The following is a 17,169-nucleotide window of genomic DNA, read 5'->3' as shown; positions in this document are numbered from 1 at the left end:
GAGGGTATCACGTGTGCTAGGTCTAATCACAAAGTCCAAGTAATCGACCGGCAACAGCATCCCACTCCTCATCCCATCTCCTTCTCCCCTCCCTCACGGCTCCTTCCCTCAAACTCGCCAGTTCTTTCCCCTCACTATCACTGAATAACTCTCTCAACACGTGCGCCAAGTCTGCACTCTTCACAAAGCCCCGTCCATTGACACCTTCCCTGACAAGCTCACACCAACTCTCGTAGTCCCCATATCCCACAACGGGCAAGCCAGCTCCAAACATATCTACGACTTTCATGGGGAGATCAACACCACTGCTACTCATATGCAGACAGACTCCTAGATCCGCACACGCTAGTAAAGTGGCGTAATCTTCGGTGCTGAGCCAGGCGGATAAAATTGTGACGTTTGGTAAATTACCTTCTTGTGTTAAAGAAGCTATACGGTCGAGGTACATTTGCTTTTGGGGCCCTTTGCCTGTGATGATGGCGAGTATTGGAGGGAGGGGCTCGGAGCTGGAAGAGTAGAGGCAAAGTGCTTCAAGGAGGAGATTGAAATCTTCGTCTGGGGTCCAGGATGTGCTGCTCACTAGGAGTCTTGTTTTCCCTGCCATTATATTATCTGCTTGCTTGCTCGTCTCTGATAACCTGCCTAGGAATGCCTTTCGTGCTTCGGGGTTTGAAATAGGCTGGAAGATGGCAGCTGGTCGATCGTGCAGTGTGAATATTGGAGACCGTATCTTATATGGCTGATTCTTTAATTGTTTCGCCATCGCATCTGTGACGGTAAATGATGCCGTCGGCGCGTATCTGCCCAATATAGCCTCGTAGTATTTCGAGATGGTAACAAAAGGATGATTCGCTCCTCTTGTACCAGCAAGTATTGTCCAGCCGTAGTTATGCCAGTCGATTATCAAGTGCGTATTTCGGAGGAAACATATTATGATTGCGATGAAAAGGGTGGGTATCGAGGGCGGATTCTGGACGAGAAGCCATCGTGCAGGCTTTATGCGGTAGCTGAGGGTTTGGAAGAGACTCCAAATTTGCCAAATGACTTTGAGGGGTCCTGCGAGGATGAAGGGGAGGGATTTCGAGCGCAGGATGGGTGGTGGGGGAGGTAAGGGGACGATTGTAATCAAGGGATTGTCGAGGAGACCTGGATGGGGGGTTGATTCTGTAGAGATTAGCTTGGAAGTACATGTTTATATGTGAGTTCTTACCTTGATACCCAATTACATCTACCCTGCCACCGTGTTTTGCTATACTCATAGCATGATATTGCATCCGCGGACTACGTCCAATATCTCCGAGAACCAGCACTTGGACGGAGATCTTGGGTTCATCTACTGCGGATGCTGAGGATACAACCTTTGGCGGAGAGTGGTTTACATATCGACTTGGCCACAACAAGAGCAAAATGGTCAGGGTGGTTGAAGCAAGTACTGCCAAAGTCAAGATGATTTCCAGCATGATTTAAACGTGGCTGTTTGAGAAATGCTCTAAAGCCAGGACGACGTCGTGGTTATCCGGATATAACTGCCCTGCACATATTTCCAACTGAATCCGGGGTAAGGCTGAGTGTAATCTATTGGAATGCAGATATAAAAAGGTGGGATTATTATTGACTGCACCGCTTTGAGCTTCCTGTGACGGATGTGACGATCTACGGGCTGCTTGAAGAAGGGGATAAGCTGCCGGGGCCCCCAGCAAAGGCTAAAGTAGTATCAGCCTATCAAAGCGCCCATTTCGATCCACAAGGTTCCAAATGCAGGGGAAACAAATCAACACTGGACGACCTCCACCCACTCATCCCCATACAGTAGGTACGTAGTACAGTCCTCACCCTCACCTCTTTAACGTTTGCGTCTGCTCCTGGTATTCCTCTTCCTGCGCATAAATCCTATAACGACGGCGACAGCGACCCCTCGACGACAACCGCTACTCGACTACCTACACGAACTCGCCGATCTCAACGCCCCGCCCCCCGTTGCCCTCCCCATTTACAGCAACGATCTCGACAGAGGAAACAGAATACTCTCGTACTATACTGTCGGGGGAAGCCGCAATCTGGCAGAGTACATATGAAGGACGTGGTCAATTTGGCGCGAGCTTCACAGCTCCTACAAGTGCGTTGAGGCCCAGACAATGGCTTCTTCCTACGCTCTCCCAGCGTCAGCAATAACCCACAGCCATCATGGCCACGGCCACGTTCACTCCCACTCCCACTCCCACTCTCACTCGCACACTCCACCTTCCCCCGTTCGAGGACACCCTGCGAAGACACCGAGCACGTTGAAGCAAGAGATCTCGACTGGGCATCTGCATTCTCTTTCAGAATCGCATGTCGATCAGGTACATGAGAATATACGTGCGCACAATCACAACCATTCGCATGCCCACAGTCATGAACAGGAGCATTCGCATTCTCCCAGTCTCCCGTATGGCAATTTCATGCCACCAGCAAAGTTCGAGACGCAGCCACACGACCATTCAGCCCATCAAATAGCATCATACGAACCCCCAGTAAACGATGTCCACGTTGAGCCTCACGACCATGCCCACCCTCCGCATAAACATAGTCATGCGGTAGAGCCACAATCCAAGTTTACCAGTCTTGTGCTTCCAATGGTCCTGCGGTGGCCACTTATACACACGATAATGGCAGAGAAGGATTCGAGGAGGATCTTCTACTTCATGACGTGCGTAGGTCCTGCTGGAAAGAAGAGCAAAGGCTAACATTACACAGGCTCAATTTTGCATTCATGTTGGTTCAGGCAGGCTACGGATATGTTACAGACTCATTGGGTCTACTCAGCGACAGCATACATATGTTCTTCGATTGCTTGGCGTTGGGGGTTGGGTTATTTGCAGCAGTGGCTAGCAAGTGGCCTCCGAGTGAACGATTTCCATATGGGTTTGGGAAAATAGAGAGCTTGTCTGGATTTGGGAATGGGGTGTTTTTGATGTATGTGGATCTAATATGTGTAAAACAACCTGCTAATGATGTTCTAGGTTAATAAGTGTCGAGATTATGATCGAGGCGACAGAGCGACTTGCAGATGGTCGAGAAACGAAGAGGCTGGCTGAACTATTTGTGGTCAGCGCTCTTGGATTAGCAGTCAATTTGATCGGGATGGCCTGTTTTGGACACCATGGGCATGCAGGACACGACCATGGCGGACACGATCATGGGCATGACCATGGACATTCTCATGAGAACGTAAACTCTCATGATCATCACGGTCACGACCATGACCATGACCATACCCATGAGCACGATCACGGGAACCAAACTCCCCTTTTATCCGACGCTCCCCCAAAGGCCGTTTCCCTCGCAGGCCACAGCCACGGCCACGGACACTCTCACGATAACGAGAACATGCACGGTATCTTCCTCCATGTCCTCGCCGATACCATGGGTAGCGCAGCAGTAATGGTCTCCACTGCCCTAATCTACCTCATCGGCTGGAATGGTTGGGATCCCCTCGCCTCCTGCGTCATTGCGATCCTAATCTTCATGTCCTCCATCCCACTCATCAAATCTAGCGCCAAGAAACTCCTCCTCACTGTACCCGACGACGTCGAGTACAACCTGCGCGCAACGCTCGCGGGTGTCAGCGATCTCCGCGGTGTGGCGAGTTATACCGTGCCGCGGTTCTGGATGGGTGATGAGAACGAGGCTGAACGTGTGCTCGGTGTTATGCATATTGTTGCTACCCGGGGTAGCGACATTGATGATGTAAGAGAGAGGACGAGGGACTTTCTGGTGGGCAAGGGAGTCGACGTGGTGTTGCAAGTGGAGAGGGATGGGGATCTGAGTTGCTGGTGTGGACGGAGTGGCGATAAACGTTCGCCAGCTACCCCGGGATTTTAGGGTTTTGGTTCGGGATGATATTTGAGTATACCTTTTTGGATGACAGACGAGTGTAGGATAAAAAACCACCCCCAGCGCTGTATAAGGCTGGCAGTCAGTATTTATGCGTGCATATAGATCGAGCGAGTTCAATGATACCATGTACACCAAAGCCCTTGGGCCTCTTCTTGAAGTTTAGGCTCAAGTGTCCTCCTTTTTCGCCATGATCAAGATACTGCGGGTGGTAAGGACAGTCAGTCCCTAGATAAGTAGACACGTGCTTCTTCTGTCTTTCCTTCCTCTTGATTGCAGGCCCAGCTTCCCGGAGGTTAGAGGCTAAAAAATGCAGGGGAAGCCACCGATTCGATTTCAAGTTTCCCCATATTCAGTTCCACTTCTCTCTTTCGCGATCCGCTAATAACATTTCAAGTCTATCAACGCGCCTCTTTCCATATATCGAGGCAATATTGGTTCTGGATTTTTGGTACAAGTCAAGGTGGCTTTGTCTATTCTTACGTTATGTATTAATTTAATTTAACTCATTAGCTATACAATGTAGTTCGTTCTACAGTATAGTAGTAGTTTTTTTTTTTAAAGGTAGTGATAATATGGTTAGTCCCGGGGTCGCTGAATCGTCTCGAGTTGTTTCTGGTAACCACTAATAATTTAGACCCGCCGCACGCATGATAATCTATTGTCGAGAAACATTTTTATTTGGCTTTATTCTTTTATGTTCGCCAACGACAGAATGCTAAAGTTCTGAAAGTACATTTTAGCGACTCTCCATTTGGAAGAGCAAACTCATAACAAATCGGCTTCGACAACTGAATAACAATGCAACACGAAGCAGGCAAATCATTTCTCGAAAGAAAAATGCTATATCGAGCGTCAGTAAAAGGGAAGTAGCGAAAACTTGCCATTCGGCTTCCACTTCCCCTATCTCCTAGCGCCCCGGTATGTCTGATCAATTAAAAGGATGAATATACGATTAGCTATCACCTAAATCTCGCGGCTTCAGGTCGTTTTAGAATGCTTCAGAGGTTCCAACTTATGCCATTGGGACTGTAGAGGTGAAAGTACAGTCTCCTAGTCAGACGTCGAGGTCATTGTCGTTGGCAGCTTTTCGCTTGCTAGGGTACCATCTCCGTCTCCGTCTCTCCCCTTAAACTCCGTCCAATTTATCTCTTTAACCGAACGTTCCTGTCGAAGTTGTATAGACGCACAATTAACCCCGCCATGGTAAAATGCTGTTTACTAATCAGGCAAAAAAAGCTTGATAATAGGCGTCCTGTACTGCAGGGCGCTGCAGGGCTGCTTAGGAATCAAATCTAGTGGCAATCGGCATTGGTCATTCATTGAGCTTCATTTGGATTTTCCACAAGGAACTTTTTCAGTCAACATATACTATCATAATAAACACAAGCATATCGATTTCAACATGGCAATCCCAGCAAGCAATGGCAAAACGGTCCTTGTGACAGGAATCGGTGGCTACATCGCTGGTGTACTCGGCCACCTCCTACTCACAAAGGGCTATTCTCTCCGAGGTACAACTCGGAAAGCAACAAGCGTTGAACCTCTCTTGAAAGGTGCATATGGACCGTATGCAGACCGAGTAAAGATCTTTGAAGTACTAAATATGACAGTCGACGGAGCTTTCGACGAAGCAGCAAAAGGTTTTCCCTCCTCCCATGTACGAGTATGCTTCCAGAGTCACATGTTAACAAGAGTTTTCCAGGCGTCGATGGAATCTTCCACATGGCATCACCCGTTGATTTCTCAATCACAACCTATGATGAATCCGTCACTATTGCCAAGAGAGGGAACGAGGTTCTCCTCGCGGGGGCGCTGAAAGCTGGTCCCCAGTTAACGTCTGTAGTTGTCACATCTTCCGTTGCAGCTATTTTGGATCCAAAAGAGGATCCCGAATACTCATATACCGAAGTAGATTGGGCTTTGGGTGCTTTGGCGCAGGCTGAAAAGGACAAGGAGGCGGGTGTTCCGACTCCTTCAGAACGCCTGTACGCTGCATCAAAGACTGCTGCTGACCAAACAATGTGGAAATTCCGGGAGTCTCACAAGGTAAGCAATTACCTTATTGTTTCATGTTGTGGATATCATAAGCTGATCCAAACCCAAAAAGCCACCTTTTGCCCTCACAACCAACAACCCTTCCCTAGTCATCGGGCCGCCAGCAAATCTTGTGTCCCACCCCTCCAAGCTTAATGAGTCAGTAGTACTACTATTCAGTATTTTGTCCGGTACAGCAAAAAGCATCCCACCAAAGAACGGATCGGGTTCCTTTGTCGATGTCAGAGATGTTGCATACGAACATCTTTGGGCCTATGAGAACTCTTCGAAAGCTGACGGACAGCGATATATTGCCTGCGAGGGGTTTGGACCCTCGCAAGCTATTGCGGATATTCTAAGATATGCATATAAGGGCACGGCTATTGCGGAGAAGATTTTTGTTGGTGTTCCTGGGGAAGGGTATTTGGGTTTTGATAAGGAGACTGGTGATGTAGGTGACGTGAAGTATTTACCTGGGACAGTGAGAGTTAATGGATCGAAAGCGGAGAGGGAAATGGGGTTCAAGTATATTACATTTAAGCAGAGTGTTTTGGATACGGTAAAGGTGTTCGAATCTCTATTATGAGATGGGGAAGTTGTGGTAAGGGTTCTGTTAAGCAAATAGATAGGATAATAACTTTCTATCATAGTAGTCGAGGTTCTTGAAGTAATAGCAAGCACAAAAGAATAGTTTTGAATCGACCTTGGCAATAGCTTTATAGGCAAATCAATAGGAATATATTTCAAACAGACAGTCACTCATATCACTCAACATCTTTCTGTTTAATACTCCATAACCTTAAAACAAAATAAAAGTGCACGAGGAACTATCCCCTTCAGCAATATCGAAACTGCACATATGCCAAGAACCCCGGGCCCCGTAGAACCTCACCTCCCCTCCACCTCCTTCAACATCAACGACATCTACAACGCCAATTGCTCCAGGCGTCCATCGCCAACATGGTCCTCTCCTTTATCCTAATCCAAAACCGGCAGTACGTATTTCTTCCCTCATCTCAAAAAGCCATCGAATCCCCACCAGCCGGCGCAAGCTAGATAGCTGACAATAACCTCTCGCTCTAGAGGCAAGACGCGACTCGCGAAATGGTACGCACCGTATAACGACGAAGAGAAGATAAAGCTCAAAGGCGAGGTACATTGCCCCAATTCCCCATTCCCCCTTCACACCACCACACCAGCTGACTCGCCTCCTGCTCATAGGTGCACCGACTCGTCGCGCCGCGCGACCAGAAATACCAATCTAACTTCGTCGAGTTCCGGCAGAACAAGATCGTGTACCGGCGGTACGCGGGGCTCTTCTTCTGCGCGTGCGTCGACGCCAACGATAACGAGCTGGCGTTTCTGGAGGCTATACATTTCTTCGTCGAGGTGCTGGATAGCTTTTTCGGGAATGTGTGTGAGCTGGATTTGGTGTTTAATTTTTACAAGGTGCGTTTAGTGTGTGATACGGTATCTTCTTTGAGGGGATGTTGGTTTTGTTTTGGGGGGTGGATTGAAGGGGGTGGGTGAAGATAAAATTGGGGGGTGGGAAGAAGATGTGGTGGAGAGAGATGGTGGTATGGAAGGGGGTTTGAGAGGATCCATGATGGCTAATTGAAGCATAGGTTTACGCGATTCTAGATGAAGTGTTCCTAGCAGGCGAGATTGAAGAGACGAGTAAACAAGTTGTGTTGACGCGGTTGGAGCACCTGGATAAACTGGAATAGGGCATGCGCGGGCAAGGAAAGATGGCATTACATACATTACAGCATTAGGCGGCGCACAGGTGTTTATTTGAAGGCAGTCAGTCATACGGTATCATATCATGATTGCCATACAGCAGCGAAAGAAATGAAGTGATGATTTAGTTCCATTACTTTGCTAGCTAGCTGACTTGTGCAAGGTAAGCTGTATTATACACTTTTGCTCACTTCTATTAATTGCGCGCTTCATGTTCCTCATATAGCAAAGCAATATGTTTCCTGCAATTCATGTAGTCATCAACTATTGGGCGTCTCATTTGCAGACACATCCTTTTTGAAGCGACATTAGCGTTTTGGCCTCCTTGGCCATATTCAGCATAGTGTCAGTCTACTTCCATTTCAGATCCCCGGCGGGTTCCCTCGAGCTTAGCCTGACCGATATTCGAGATTGCAACATACTCGGGTACAGGCAAGTCCAAAGTCTCTGAGAATTCATCCGAATCTTCAATTTTCTCTCTGAAAGCCCTCTCCCTTGCTTGCTGCTCAAGGTCGATCTTCAAGATCTCCGCGACATCGACAGGAAGAGGCGTCGACAGATGAAAAGTCCGACCAAATTCTTTCAATCCCTCGACAATTTTCTTCTGTGTCACCTTGCGGCAGCAATCTACTCTTTCCTTCTGGTCCCTCCCAAACTTCACAAAAGCCTTCTCCTTGGGCTGTGGTGTCCGTACACGTTCCACAGACTCTAGAATACTGTGATGTTTGCTGCCATTCACCTCACCGCTATCCATCTTACTGATGCTCCGACTCGTGATAGTAGCGATATCAGCCGGCATCGTCGTGGCGAGCTTAAACGTGTGCGAGAACTCCCTGAGTTCTTCCGCCTGGTTTCCTTCGGCGATTGCTTTCCTCACGGTGTGACGAAATTCGTCTGTGGTTCGGGTGAGCGTAGCAGAAGCGTATCTTCTCTTACTAAGGCCCTGAAATGTGCGGCGGTCAAAGATGTCTTTCGCGATTCTAGAACTCGCGCTAGATTTTTGCTCTGGACTGTTGAAGGTCTCTGTCGAGGTATTGGGCGTGGAACTAAATGTACCTTGTAAAGGTGTGTTCCTGAATTGCTCCTCGGGCGACGAAATGTTGGGTGTTGTACCACGCGTCGTGGGCGATTGTGTAGGTGTTTCTGAGTTCAGAAATTCCTGGATATCGTCTTGGAAACTTTCAAAGTCGGTGCTGAATCTGAGCGCAGATGTTATTGCAGGAACTAATCGGGGACTGGGTGGATTTTCAGCCAAGACTGTATTAGGACGCTCCTGGGCTGGAAATATAAATGACTCTGACCCAGATCCATTGAAAATTGGCTGGGACTTAATATTTGGGAAGCTTTGGGCAACGTTTGCTGTAATGGTTTGGACTTTCCCGAGCGCCCCTTTTCCTAGATCGCTAAGCTTGTATCTTCGGCATAGTACTCCGTCATGTGCCACAGTTTTCTCGTCGAAAGCCCCATCTAGCTGTGGAAATTCGGGCGACTCAAAATAGTCAGATGCTGGCGACGGACTTCGGGAGGCAGGATAGTAGGATTTTTTGGGGGCTGTTCCTAAGTATTTGGCTTCGATCGGCGTACGGCTCGGAGACAGGGCCCTGGAGGAAGCTTGGGTTAGTCGCACGGTTCGTTTTTTGGTGTAAAACTAAAGCAACTTACTTTGCTTGCTCGAATTTTTGCTGCTGGTCCTGCTTCGCCATTTCAATTGCTGTCGGACGATTCTTGAATTCGTTGACGATTTCCTTCATTTCAGGGTGCTTTGCAATCAACTCCTCGACGAACTTGGAGTATTGCTTCGTAGGCTTGACGACTGTATGAATCTCATTTGTGTCGCTTTCCAGATCACTATCATAAATTATGGGAGTTAATCGACCGAGCTCGACGGTAGTTTTGGGGTTCTTCGATTTTGATGGAGTATATTCCATGTTCTCCCCGGCTGAATACTCGTCATCGGTCGTTAGACTCTCATACCGGATTCCGCGGTGATTCGCGTAGTTGCCATTATTGAAAGTCTCTCTTTTGACTGACCAGTTCGCTGCTTCGGTATCAAACATGGATGTACCTGCTTCCTTTTTCCCGCTAGTTCTCTGCAGCTTCCTTGGTCCTCGCTGGCGAGTAGAGGTACTTCCAGTGCTAGACATAGATAAGGTCCTTTCTCTCTTCATGTTTGCATTGGCTTCTCTTGACCCCTGGATTGGAATCAATCCCATCTCATCAACAGCCGTCTTCTCTTCGCTAAAAAGCCTTGCCCTCTCCAGGTCAACATCCTCCAACCTACGACGCGCGCCCGACATTCTCTCCGGCGTAGTAGCATTCGAATACTGGGAGCCATCGCCGCGTTCTCGTCTGGATTCCCTCATTCTATCGAACCCCTGGTTGTTATAATCACTAGAACGGTCGTTTCTGGGTGTTCGGATGCCGTGAGCTTTCCGTTTCTTGTAGATGCAGTTTGGGTCGGTATTCATGGGACACAGAGATCGGTAGTGGTCGCCTCTGACTTGGCAGCATGTGCAGATATATAAGTCGGAGGGTGGTTTGTCATAGGATGGGTCCATGTTTGTGGGGCAGACTTGGAGGTGATGTCCTGGTTGTAATTAGCACACATAAGGTAGATAATTATCCCGCCCCGACAAGAATTTGGAAGAGATCCAATGGAAGGAACCGGTGAGCTTAGCATGGAGAAGGTGCGAACTTCCTCCTAAGGATCTTGGCATACCTTTCTCTCCACATCGATTGCAGGTGTAACTTTTAGGTGGAGTCTCTTGATACGGATTTCTCGAAACGTCCCTCAACAACCACCGCGCCTCTTTCGCCTCTTTCGCCTCCTTCGAAAGCCGATAACTGTTCTCTTTCCTAATTGACTCCTCCCGTCTCTCATCCCATGGCCTCTCCCGTGCTCGTTCTCGCTCAAGGTACTTTCGCTCGCTTACGGGAACAAGTGGTTCATTTCCATCCCCAAAAACGTTCATGATATCCTTCGACGTGGGCGGATACCGATTCTCCATAGACCGGAACGGACCGTTCTCCTCTTGCCAGGCATTAACCTCTAAGATTAGCTCGTTTTCGCGGAAGCCACGTGAGCGCAGTGACTGACCCCAGTGCATCAGCGTATTTGACCAGTGTTCCGACAGCTTTGATGGTTCCTGGCGGTGGATCTCAAGCCATCTGAGGTACACGGCCATCGTATTACGTGACGACGTCGTCAAGCTGATGTTCTTCGCGAGATGCCTCAACGGCATTTTGAGGAGTTCTCTGTCGGTGAGGGACGAAGGATCCAAGATGGTCTCCCCGAGAGCTGAGCTAGCTGTAGACGACATCCTGGAGGCACCTGTGTTGAATGTTTCTCTGTTTCTAAGAGGAGCAAACGGGAGTCCGTGGAGAGACGGGGTTGAGGTTGAAAGTGATGGAGAAGGCATCTTGGGGTTAAGCGAGTTGAAGCTTCCTTCCTGCTTTGTCTTACTTCCAAAAGCAGCCTCCCGTGGTGAATGTGGCTCTGTAGATAATATTTTCTTTTCCTTACTCGATTTGTGCACACTGAAATGGCTTCTAAGCTCCTTCAAGCAGGCATCATTCTTCATGAAGACTCATGATCTTCAGACTGCTGCCTTGTCTTTTAGAAGTCAGGAGTTCGCTGTTTGAGGTCCAAAAGGTTGTCAGCAGTGGCAGAGAATAAGTCCAAACATTCCAATTACCTAGATACCTATAGGTACGTCTATCTACAGTAATTATGAGGTTGATAATTCCGTGGAGGCTCAGCTGGTTTCAATCTCTGCAAGTATCCGCTGAGCAACGATGTTTAACTCGCTAAGCCATTTCCCTGCATTTCACGGATGTAAAGCTAACGTACTGTACCTACCCAGTAGGCGCTTTATAAATGCAAACACATCTATTTTACTGAAACAGTAGAGATGGATGAATTGTAAAAGTATATTTATGTATTCTGGGTGCCGAGCTTTGGTTTACGTTACTAGTAGGATGTCAAAACCAAGTGACAATTATATGATCTATCTGAGACATTATCGACGGTGCTACTTGAACGCGTAAATCTCATTCGTTGTTGGCAATAGAGCGTTGCTAAAGAGAGTGACCCCGACTCTTCGAGCATATGTTTAAAAGATATAGTCGCTCCGGATCTACCGTTATGGCACACCCGCAAACCACTTATTCGCCAACAACTCCCCCGCAGTTGGACGATCCCTCGGATCGAATTTCATAGTCTTAAGAATGAACTCCTTGTCCTCCTCGGTGAAGCACTTGTCTTTAGCCAACACAAATGGCCTCAACCTATCATTCTCGTCAATAAACTGGACAGCATTACCCAGTGCACTCCGCCTAGGTTCGTCGTCCTCCGCAATAAGGGTTTCATAAGACGCAGGCAGCGGTCCAAAAGTAGCAAGCTGGCAAATCAGAGCGTGAGTCAAATACACATCTCTGCGAAATTTGCATCCTTAGAAGACCCCATATGAGACTGATGAGTTGTGGGGAGAGTAAGAACTGGTTCAGATAGTTGGAGTAAAGAGTTGATACGCACAGTAGTTCCAAATGACCATATATTAGTAGAGGATCCCCAGCGGAGGTTAAGCATAGCTTCGGGGCTCCTGAAATTGGCAGCTCCTATATGTTATCCAGATACCCCAATTTTGAGATATTCCGCGGGATTGATCCGACAAACATCTCCGAAGTTCGCTAGCTCTATATCTGCAAAACGGAGAAGCCTTTGCCATGGTTGGCGAGTATGTTATCTGGTTCAATATCTATCGAGGATGGGAATTTTGTGGTATTAAGAAGATCGCGGGGTAGACCTTACCGGTATGTGTATACCCCTCTTCATGCAACGCATGCAGCTTGGAGTATTTCTTTTGCGACGAGTTTCACATCTATGTAGATGCGGATAGCAAGTTAATATCAAGACGCTTTAGGACCATTGCAGGGGGGCCTTTTGTTTCGTCTAACATCTGACGGATGTACGGTCGACCTTGGAAATGTTTAAGAATATTTCGCTCATTTTCAAAACTTTCCGCTGGCGCTGTTTTGATAACGACTTTTCCAGCTTGCGAACTTTTATGTCTGGAGGTGATTAGCTATTTACCAGTTTAGGAAATGAACTGATGGTGTGGTCGAAATATAGACGTCGACGTATATGAACTCACGTAGCAGTCCAGACGTTCTTGGCGACCTGCGCCGAAACAAGGTAGCTTCCAAGTGCCCAAGCTTGATACCAGTTGCCATTAAGAATGAGTTATGTTTCACGATGTATGCAAACAAGAAGTAAATGTTGATAGGAATGAATCAATGTGTGCAAAGAAGGTAGAGTCAAATTTGATAGTACGTACATCTATACCCCTGAACCTTAGCGAATTCCATGGGGTTTAGAAACTGCGGGTCTATTTATAATTTTTTTGAAATGAAAAAAAAAAAGAGCTACTCTTGTAAGCGATCATTAATTAATTAGCGACAAGATAGATAAACTACTATCACCTAATAGATCGCCTAATAGATCACCTAAGATAAAAAATGGGGCAAAAAAAGAGGAATATTTCAAAAAAGAATTGCACATAAATCATGATACCTGAAGTGTTTCATTCAGGTTCATATAGGAATCGAACCAATATCTCCGGAATCAGAATCCGACGTGCTGACCATTACACCAATGAACCATTGTCTACATGCGATGATCGCAAGTAGCTGCTTGTGAAAACAGATGGTATTGTGAGCGAAGACGCCCATTGAGTTAAGATTTTGTTTAGATTTTTGCTTATTTTGTTACATACGATTACTAAGTCGTACACTAAACGAGTTAAAACGCCGACGAAATCCCGCTTCCCTCGCCTCGGCTAATACATTTCCTTTCCTTCTTTCTTATAAAGTCCAACATATAAATATATAGTATTCGTATACGCGGAAATCCATCTGTTAATCAGACCGGTATATAGCCTAGGGTGGCGCCTTTCTTGAGGGGCTGCCAAAGCCCCTTTAGTAGGGCTGTATGCTGGAATTGGGAGGATTTTGCTTCGGTTTGAGAGAATCCCTAGGACCTAAGGGTGCCCGCATAGGTGGAGAAGGAGGCCCTGGGCGTCAGCTGGCTTACTGGACTATCTGCATTATGATCAAATATCCCTCTATATTGGTATCTTCCCTAGTAAAACAATCATAAACAACCCTATGCTGGATTCAAATCTCTTAGATTTTGAAATAGGTAACATCTTTCTAGGAACTTATCTAGATAATCCCATAGAACTCATACGATCCAGTCAAGCATATCCATTGAATTGTCCATTCTATATCCCATTTTGGATTCCAGCCGCCGAACTCCATCGCTAAATCAAATGACAAAAAGACATCTCATCCCTTCATTTCTTCGACGTCCCAAACCCAACAATCCCCATACTAGCCATCATATCATCCTCATCATGCTCTCCTTCCACCCTAACATCATCCCCATACTCCTTCTTAACCAGAACCTCCTCCTCCTTAATCACTCTCTTCTTCTCCGCCGCCTCCCTCCTCTTCACCCTCCTCTCCTCCCTCTCCTTCTCCTCAACCGCCTTGCTAATCTCCAACCTCTCCCCCAAACTCTTAACATTCTCCATCTTCTCATCCATCAACCTCTCCCACACCATCCGGATCCTCTCATGCACCTCCTCAGCACTCGCCTTCTTAACCTCCCCACTCTCCCCAATAGCCAGCAAATGCTGCTTGCTATTAACATGTTCTACCCACTGCAGATTATCCTTAAACGTCAAATCACAATCCTTGCAATAGAACCCCGCGCCCCGTCCCCTCTTGCCCGTCGCCGCCCCCGCGGGCATGAGCACGATCTTGCCGACATTGGCAGAGACATCTAGACGCGAGTTGCGGGCCTCGGTCAGCACTTCATTTCCCGAAGCGGGCTTGTAGTATTTTTTGCCTGCGAGCTTGGCTTCGTAGCGGGCTTTGGATTCTTCTTTCTCGAGGGCTTCGCGCGCGGCGGCTTTTTGCGCGTATTCGGCTCTGTCGAACTTTTTGCGGAAGTCGGTATCGGAGGCTGTGGTATCGTAGGCGCCTTTTTTGTCTGTCATTGTTGCGGTTGCTACTTTGTGCTTGTGGAGGGAGATGTGGATGGGAGGAAGCTTGAAATATTTGGAGCTATGTACAGAGCAAGGCGGTGTGGTGGCAGAAAATGGAGGGGTATGAAATTTATTCCTCCAATTCGTCTTACACCATCTTTACATCACAACAAGCCAAAATGCTATACTTGGTTGGCCTCGGCCTCTCTGATGAGACGGATATCACAGTCAAGGGACTTGCCATCGTCAAGAAAGCATCCCGCGTCTACCTCGAAGCATATACATCCATCCTCCTAGTCGACAAGAGTATTCTGGTATGCGCCTTACTTTGGAGACTGTTCTAGAACTGACACTGATGGACAGTAGGAGCAATACTATGGCCGGGAAGTAATCATCGCCGATCGCGAGATGGTAGAAAGTGCCAGCGACGACATTCTCCACGATGCGCAAAACGTCGATGTAGCGTTCTTAGTCGTCGGAGACCCCTTTGGGTATTTCCATCCCCCTCCCAATGTCCCTTCTCCCACTAACAAGTATAAACAGGGCAACAACACACACCGATCTCGTCCTCCGCGCGCGCTCCCTCAACATCCCCATAGCCACCATCCCGAACGCATCAATCATGTCCGCCATCGGCGCAACGGGGCTCCAGCTCTACAACTTCGGGCAGACGGTATCGATGGTGTTCTTTACGGATTCCTGGAAACCGGCGTCGTTCTACGATCGGATTCGGGAGAATCGCACGATTGGGCTGCATACGCTTGTTCTGCTGGATATCAAGGTCAAGGAACAGAGCTTGGAGAATATGGCGAGGGGGAGGAAGGTTTATGAGGAGCCGAGGTATATGACTGTTGGCCAGTGTGCGGCGCAGATGCTGGAGATTGAGGAGGTGAAGCGGGAAGAGGGACAAGACCAGGCGGGCGTGTATACGGAGGAGAGTTTGGCGGTGGGCGTTGCCAGGGTTGGGGGAGACACGGAGAAGTTTGTTAGTGGGACATTGAAACAGCTTTGTGATGCCGATGAGGAGCTGGGTGGGCCATTGCATAGTTTGGTGTTGTTAGGGAGGAGAACACATGAATTGGAGAGTGATTATGTGAGGGAGTTTGCGGTGGACAAGGAGAATTGGGATAGGATTTGGAAGAGGGATTATGCGGGGCAGCAATGAAACGACTGGAGTAATGATATTAGATCTTGGGTATTTCTATCTGATTGTAGTCCGTTCTATGTTTTATTTTCCAGCCCTTCTGAACACCTTGCTAAATCGTCACCTTAAGTTAATGGTAGCTTTGTACTTGTACAATATCTTCTCACTCCTCGGGAATGGTTTTTCTCCTGCCAAAGAATCCCTTTGATTTTGCACCCCTCGGCGGGGATCGTATATGATGCTCCTCCCTATTCACACTGGCCCCAATACGCTCATCCGGAGGAGCTCTCTCCTCATCCCCAACAACCACGACAAACCAGCCAATATCCGCATCTTTCTGCAACCCATCCCTCAATTTCTCAATCCATCCCAACCGCCTACTCTTGCGTCTAAATTCCCTTGGGCTCATTTCACCTCCTAGCGTTCCCGAAGTAGCAGAACTCAGCTCTTCCTCTTCACCCTTCACCCTTGCCTCGTACTTGGCCATTTCCTCCGTCAACGACACGCCTAGCGGGACCTCCATCATATAATCCCCCACATACGCGTGCGGCTGGCTCACCGCATACATATCATCCGGATCATACTGCTCCAGCAGCTTCACCGCACTCCAATCATTGAAAGAAGGCTGTTTCTTCTTCTCCCCTATCCGTGGCATCTGCATCGTACTCGCGCTCGCACTGCCTACCGAAGACCCCACACTCCTCCCCAGCGATTGCGCCCCATTGCCATTACCATTCCCGTTGCCATTCACCAACCCATTCCTAGCCCCCTCCGTCTCAGGCCTCTTCAAACTCGCCCTTCTCGCACCACTACCGTTCCCGTTCTGCGAGAGCGAGATGAGCGAAGACAGGGACCGCGAGCTGGAATTCCGCTTCGTGAGCGTCCGCCTCCCACTCGCCGGGACCTGTGTCTGTGTATGCAGCTGCGGCTGCGGCGGCGGCTCCGGGCGCGCGTAAGATGGAGCGGGGGGGTTGCTGGGTGGCAGGAAGTCGTAGAGCGAGTAGAAGGAGTTGAGGAAGGTAGCGGAGGTCGCGGGGGCATGATCCATTCTGCGGCTGCGTCGTCGAGGTTGTTGATTATGATGTGGATGCGGATCATGGAGCGCTGCCAGCGGAAGCCGTGGACTAGGTATGTTGGCATATTGGGGGCGTTGTTTGTGTTTGTAGAAGCTGGAGCTGGAACTGGAGCTGGATTGTCGACTCGGGACGCAGGTGGGGGGGAGTGGATGGCAGTGAGATGCGTATGGGGTATGGCGCATGAGGTGAGATGTGTCAATCGTGAAGAGATCTAGAGCTGTGCCGCGGTGCATGCACGCAGGCTGCT

General features: G+C 48.4%; 10 protein-coding genes and 1 non-coding gene across 11 annotated transcripts; 4 read left to right on the top strand and 7 right to left on the bottom strand.

Moving 5' to 3' along the window:
• Positions 1-22: 22 nt before the first annotated feature.
• On the bottom strand, positions 23-1,460 carry LHYA1_G005500 (Chitobiosyldiphosphodolichol beta-mannosyltransferase; the record flags this gene model as incomplete). The annotated part of the gene is made up of 2 exons (XM_031150444.1): positions 23-1,146; positions 1,211-1,460. 2 exons carry the CDS (start codon positions 1,458-1,460, stop codon positions 23-25), a joined length of 1,374 nt encoding a protein of 457 aa, XP_031004815.1.
• A 1,188-nt stretch (positions 1,461-2,648) lies between these two features.
• cis4 (putative zinc transporter) lies at positions 2,649-3,864 on the top strand (the record flags this gene model as incomplete). Its single annotated transcript, XM_031150443.1, has 3 exons — positions 2,649-2,689; positions 2,737-2,955; positions 3,003-3,864. 3 exons carry the CDS (start codon positions 2,649-2,651, stop codon positions 3,862-3,864), a joined length of 1,122 nt encoding a protein of 373 aa, XP_031004837.1.
• Positions 3,865-5,281: 1,417 nt separating this feature from the next.
• On the top strand, positions 5,282-6,499 carry GRP2 (putative NADPH-dependent methylglyoxal reductase; the record flags this gene model as incomplete). Its single annotated transcript, XM_031150442.1, has 3 exons — positions 5,282-5,519; positions 5,582-5,925; positions 5,987-6,499. 3 exons carry the CDS (start codon positions 5,282-5,284, stop codon positions 6,497-6,499), a joined length of 1,095 nt encoding a protein of 364 aa, XP_031004836.1.
• A 374-nt stretch (positions 6,500-6,873) lies between these two features.
• Positions 6,874-7,640, top strand: APS2 (AP-2 complex subunit sigma; the record flags this gene model as incomplete). The annotated part of the gene is made up of 4 exons (XM_031150441.1): positions 6,874-6,908; positions 6,997-7,066; positions 7,135-7,362; positions 7,539-7,640. 4 exons carry the CDS (start codon positions 6,874-6,876, stop codon positions 7,638-7,640), a joined length of 435 nt encoding a protein of 144 aa, XP_031004835.1.
• A 359-nt stretch (positions 7,641-7,999) lies between these two features.
• On the bottom strand, positions 8,000-10,973 carry LHYA1_G005496 (uncharacterized protein; the record flags this gene model as incomplete). The annotated part of the gene is made up of 3 exons (XM_031150440.1): positions 8,000-9,254; positions 9,316-10,240; positions 10,373-10,973. The coding sequence occupies 3 exons, from the start codon at positions 10,971-10,973 to the stop codon at positions 8,000-8,002; spliced, it is 2,781 nt and encodes a 926-aa protein (XP_031004834.1).
• An 822-nt stretch (positions 10,974-11,795) lies between these two features.
• On the bottom strand, positions 11,796-12,380 carry LHYA1_G005495 (uncharacterized protein; the record flags this gene model as incomplete). Its single annotated transcript, XM_031150439.1, is given in 4 exon segments — positions 11,796-12,053; positions 12,082-12,150; positions 12,188-12,270; positions 12,290-12,380. The coding sequence occupies 4 exon segments, from the start codon at positions 12,378-12,380 to the stop codon at positions 11,796-11,798; spliced, it is 501 nt and encodes a 166-aa protein (XP_031004833.1).
• Positions 12,381-12,533: 153 nt separating this feature from the next.
• On the bottom strand, positions 12,534-13,020 carry LHYA1_G005494 (uncharacterized protein; the record flags this gene model as incomplete). Its single annotated transcript, XM_031150438.1, has 3 exons — positions 12,534-12,723; positions 12,807-12,867; positions 12,990-13,020. The coding sequence occupies 3 exons, from the start codon at positions 13,018-13,020 to the stop codon at positions 12,534-12,536; spliced, it is 282 nt and encodes a 93-aa protein (XP_031004832.1).
• A 221-nt stretch (positions 13,021-13,241) lies between these two features.
• On the bottom strand, positions 13,242-13,313 carry LHYA1_G005493. The gene has a single exon. It is a non-coding gene; the product is annotated as a tRNA-Gln (tRNA).
• Positions 13,314-14,006: 693 nt separating this feature from the next.
• snu23 (U4/U6.U5 small nuclear ribonucleoprotein component) lies at positions 14,007-14,714 on the bottom strand (the record flags this gene model as incomplete). The annotated part of the gene is made up of 1 exon (XM_031150437.1): positions 14,007-14,714. The coding sequence occupies one exon, from the start codon at positions 14,712-14,714 to the stop codon at positions 14,007-14,009; it is 708 nt and encodes a 235-aa protein (XP_031004831.1).
• A 167-nt stretch (positions 14,715-14,881) lies between these two features.
• dph-5 (Diphthine methyl ester synthase) lies at positions 14,882-15,867 on the top strand (the record flags this gene model as incomplete). The annotated part of the gene is made up of 3 exons (XM_031150436.1): positions 14,882-15,016; positions 15,069-15,193; positions 15,246-15,867. The coding sequence occupies 3 exons, from the start codon at positions 14,882-14,884 to the stop codon at positions 15,865-15,867; spliced, it is 882 nt and encodes a 293-aa protein (XP_031004830.1).
• Positions 15,868-16,009: 142 nt separating this feature from the next.
• Positions 16,010-16,894, bottom strand: LHYA1_G005490 (uncharacterized protein; the record flags this gene model as incomplete). Its single annotated transcript, XM_031150435.1, has 1 exon — positions 16,010-16,894. The coding sequence occupies one exon, from the start codon at positions 16,892-16,894 to the stop codon at positions 16,010-16,012; it is 885 nt and encodes a 294-aa protein (XP_031004829.1).
• Between the last annotated feature and the right edge of the window lie 275 nt (positions 16,895-17,169).

This window comes from Lachnellula hyalina (genome assembly GCF_007821495.1).
Source record: "Lachnellula hyalina strain CBS 185.66 chromosome Unknown contig00079, whole genome shotgun sequence".
NCBI classification, from domain to species: Eukaryota; Fungi; Ascomycota; class Leotiomycetes; order Helotiales; family Lachnaceae; genus Lachnellula; species Lachnellula hyalina.
The sequence above is the reverse complement of the archived record's forward strand: the minus strand, read 5'-3'. Positions and strand labels throughout refer to the sequence as shown.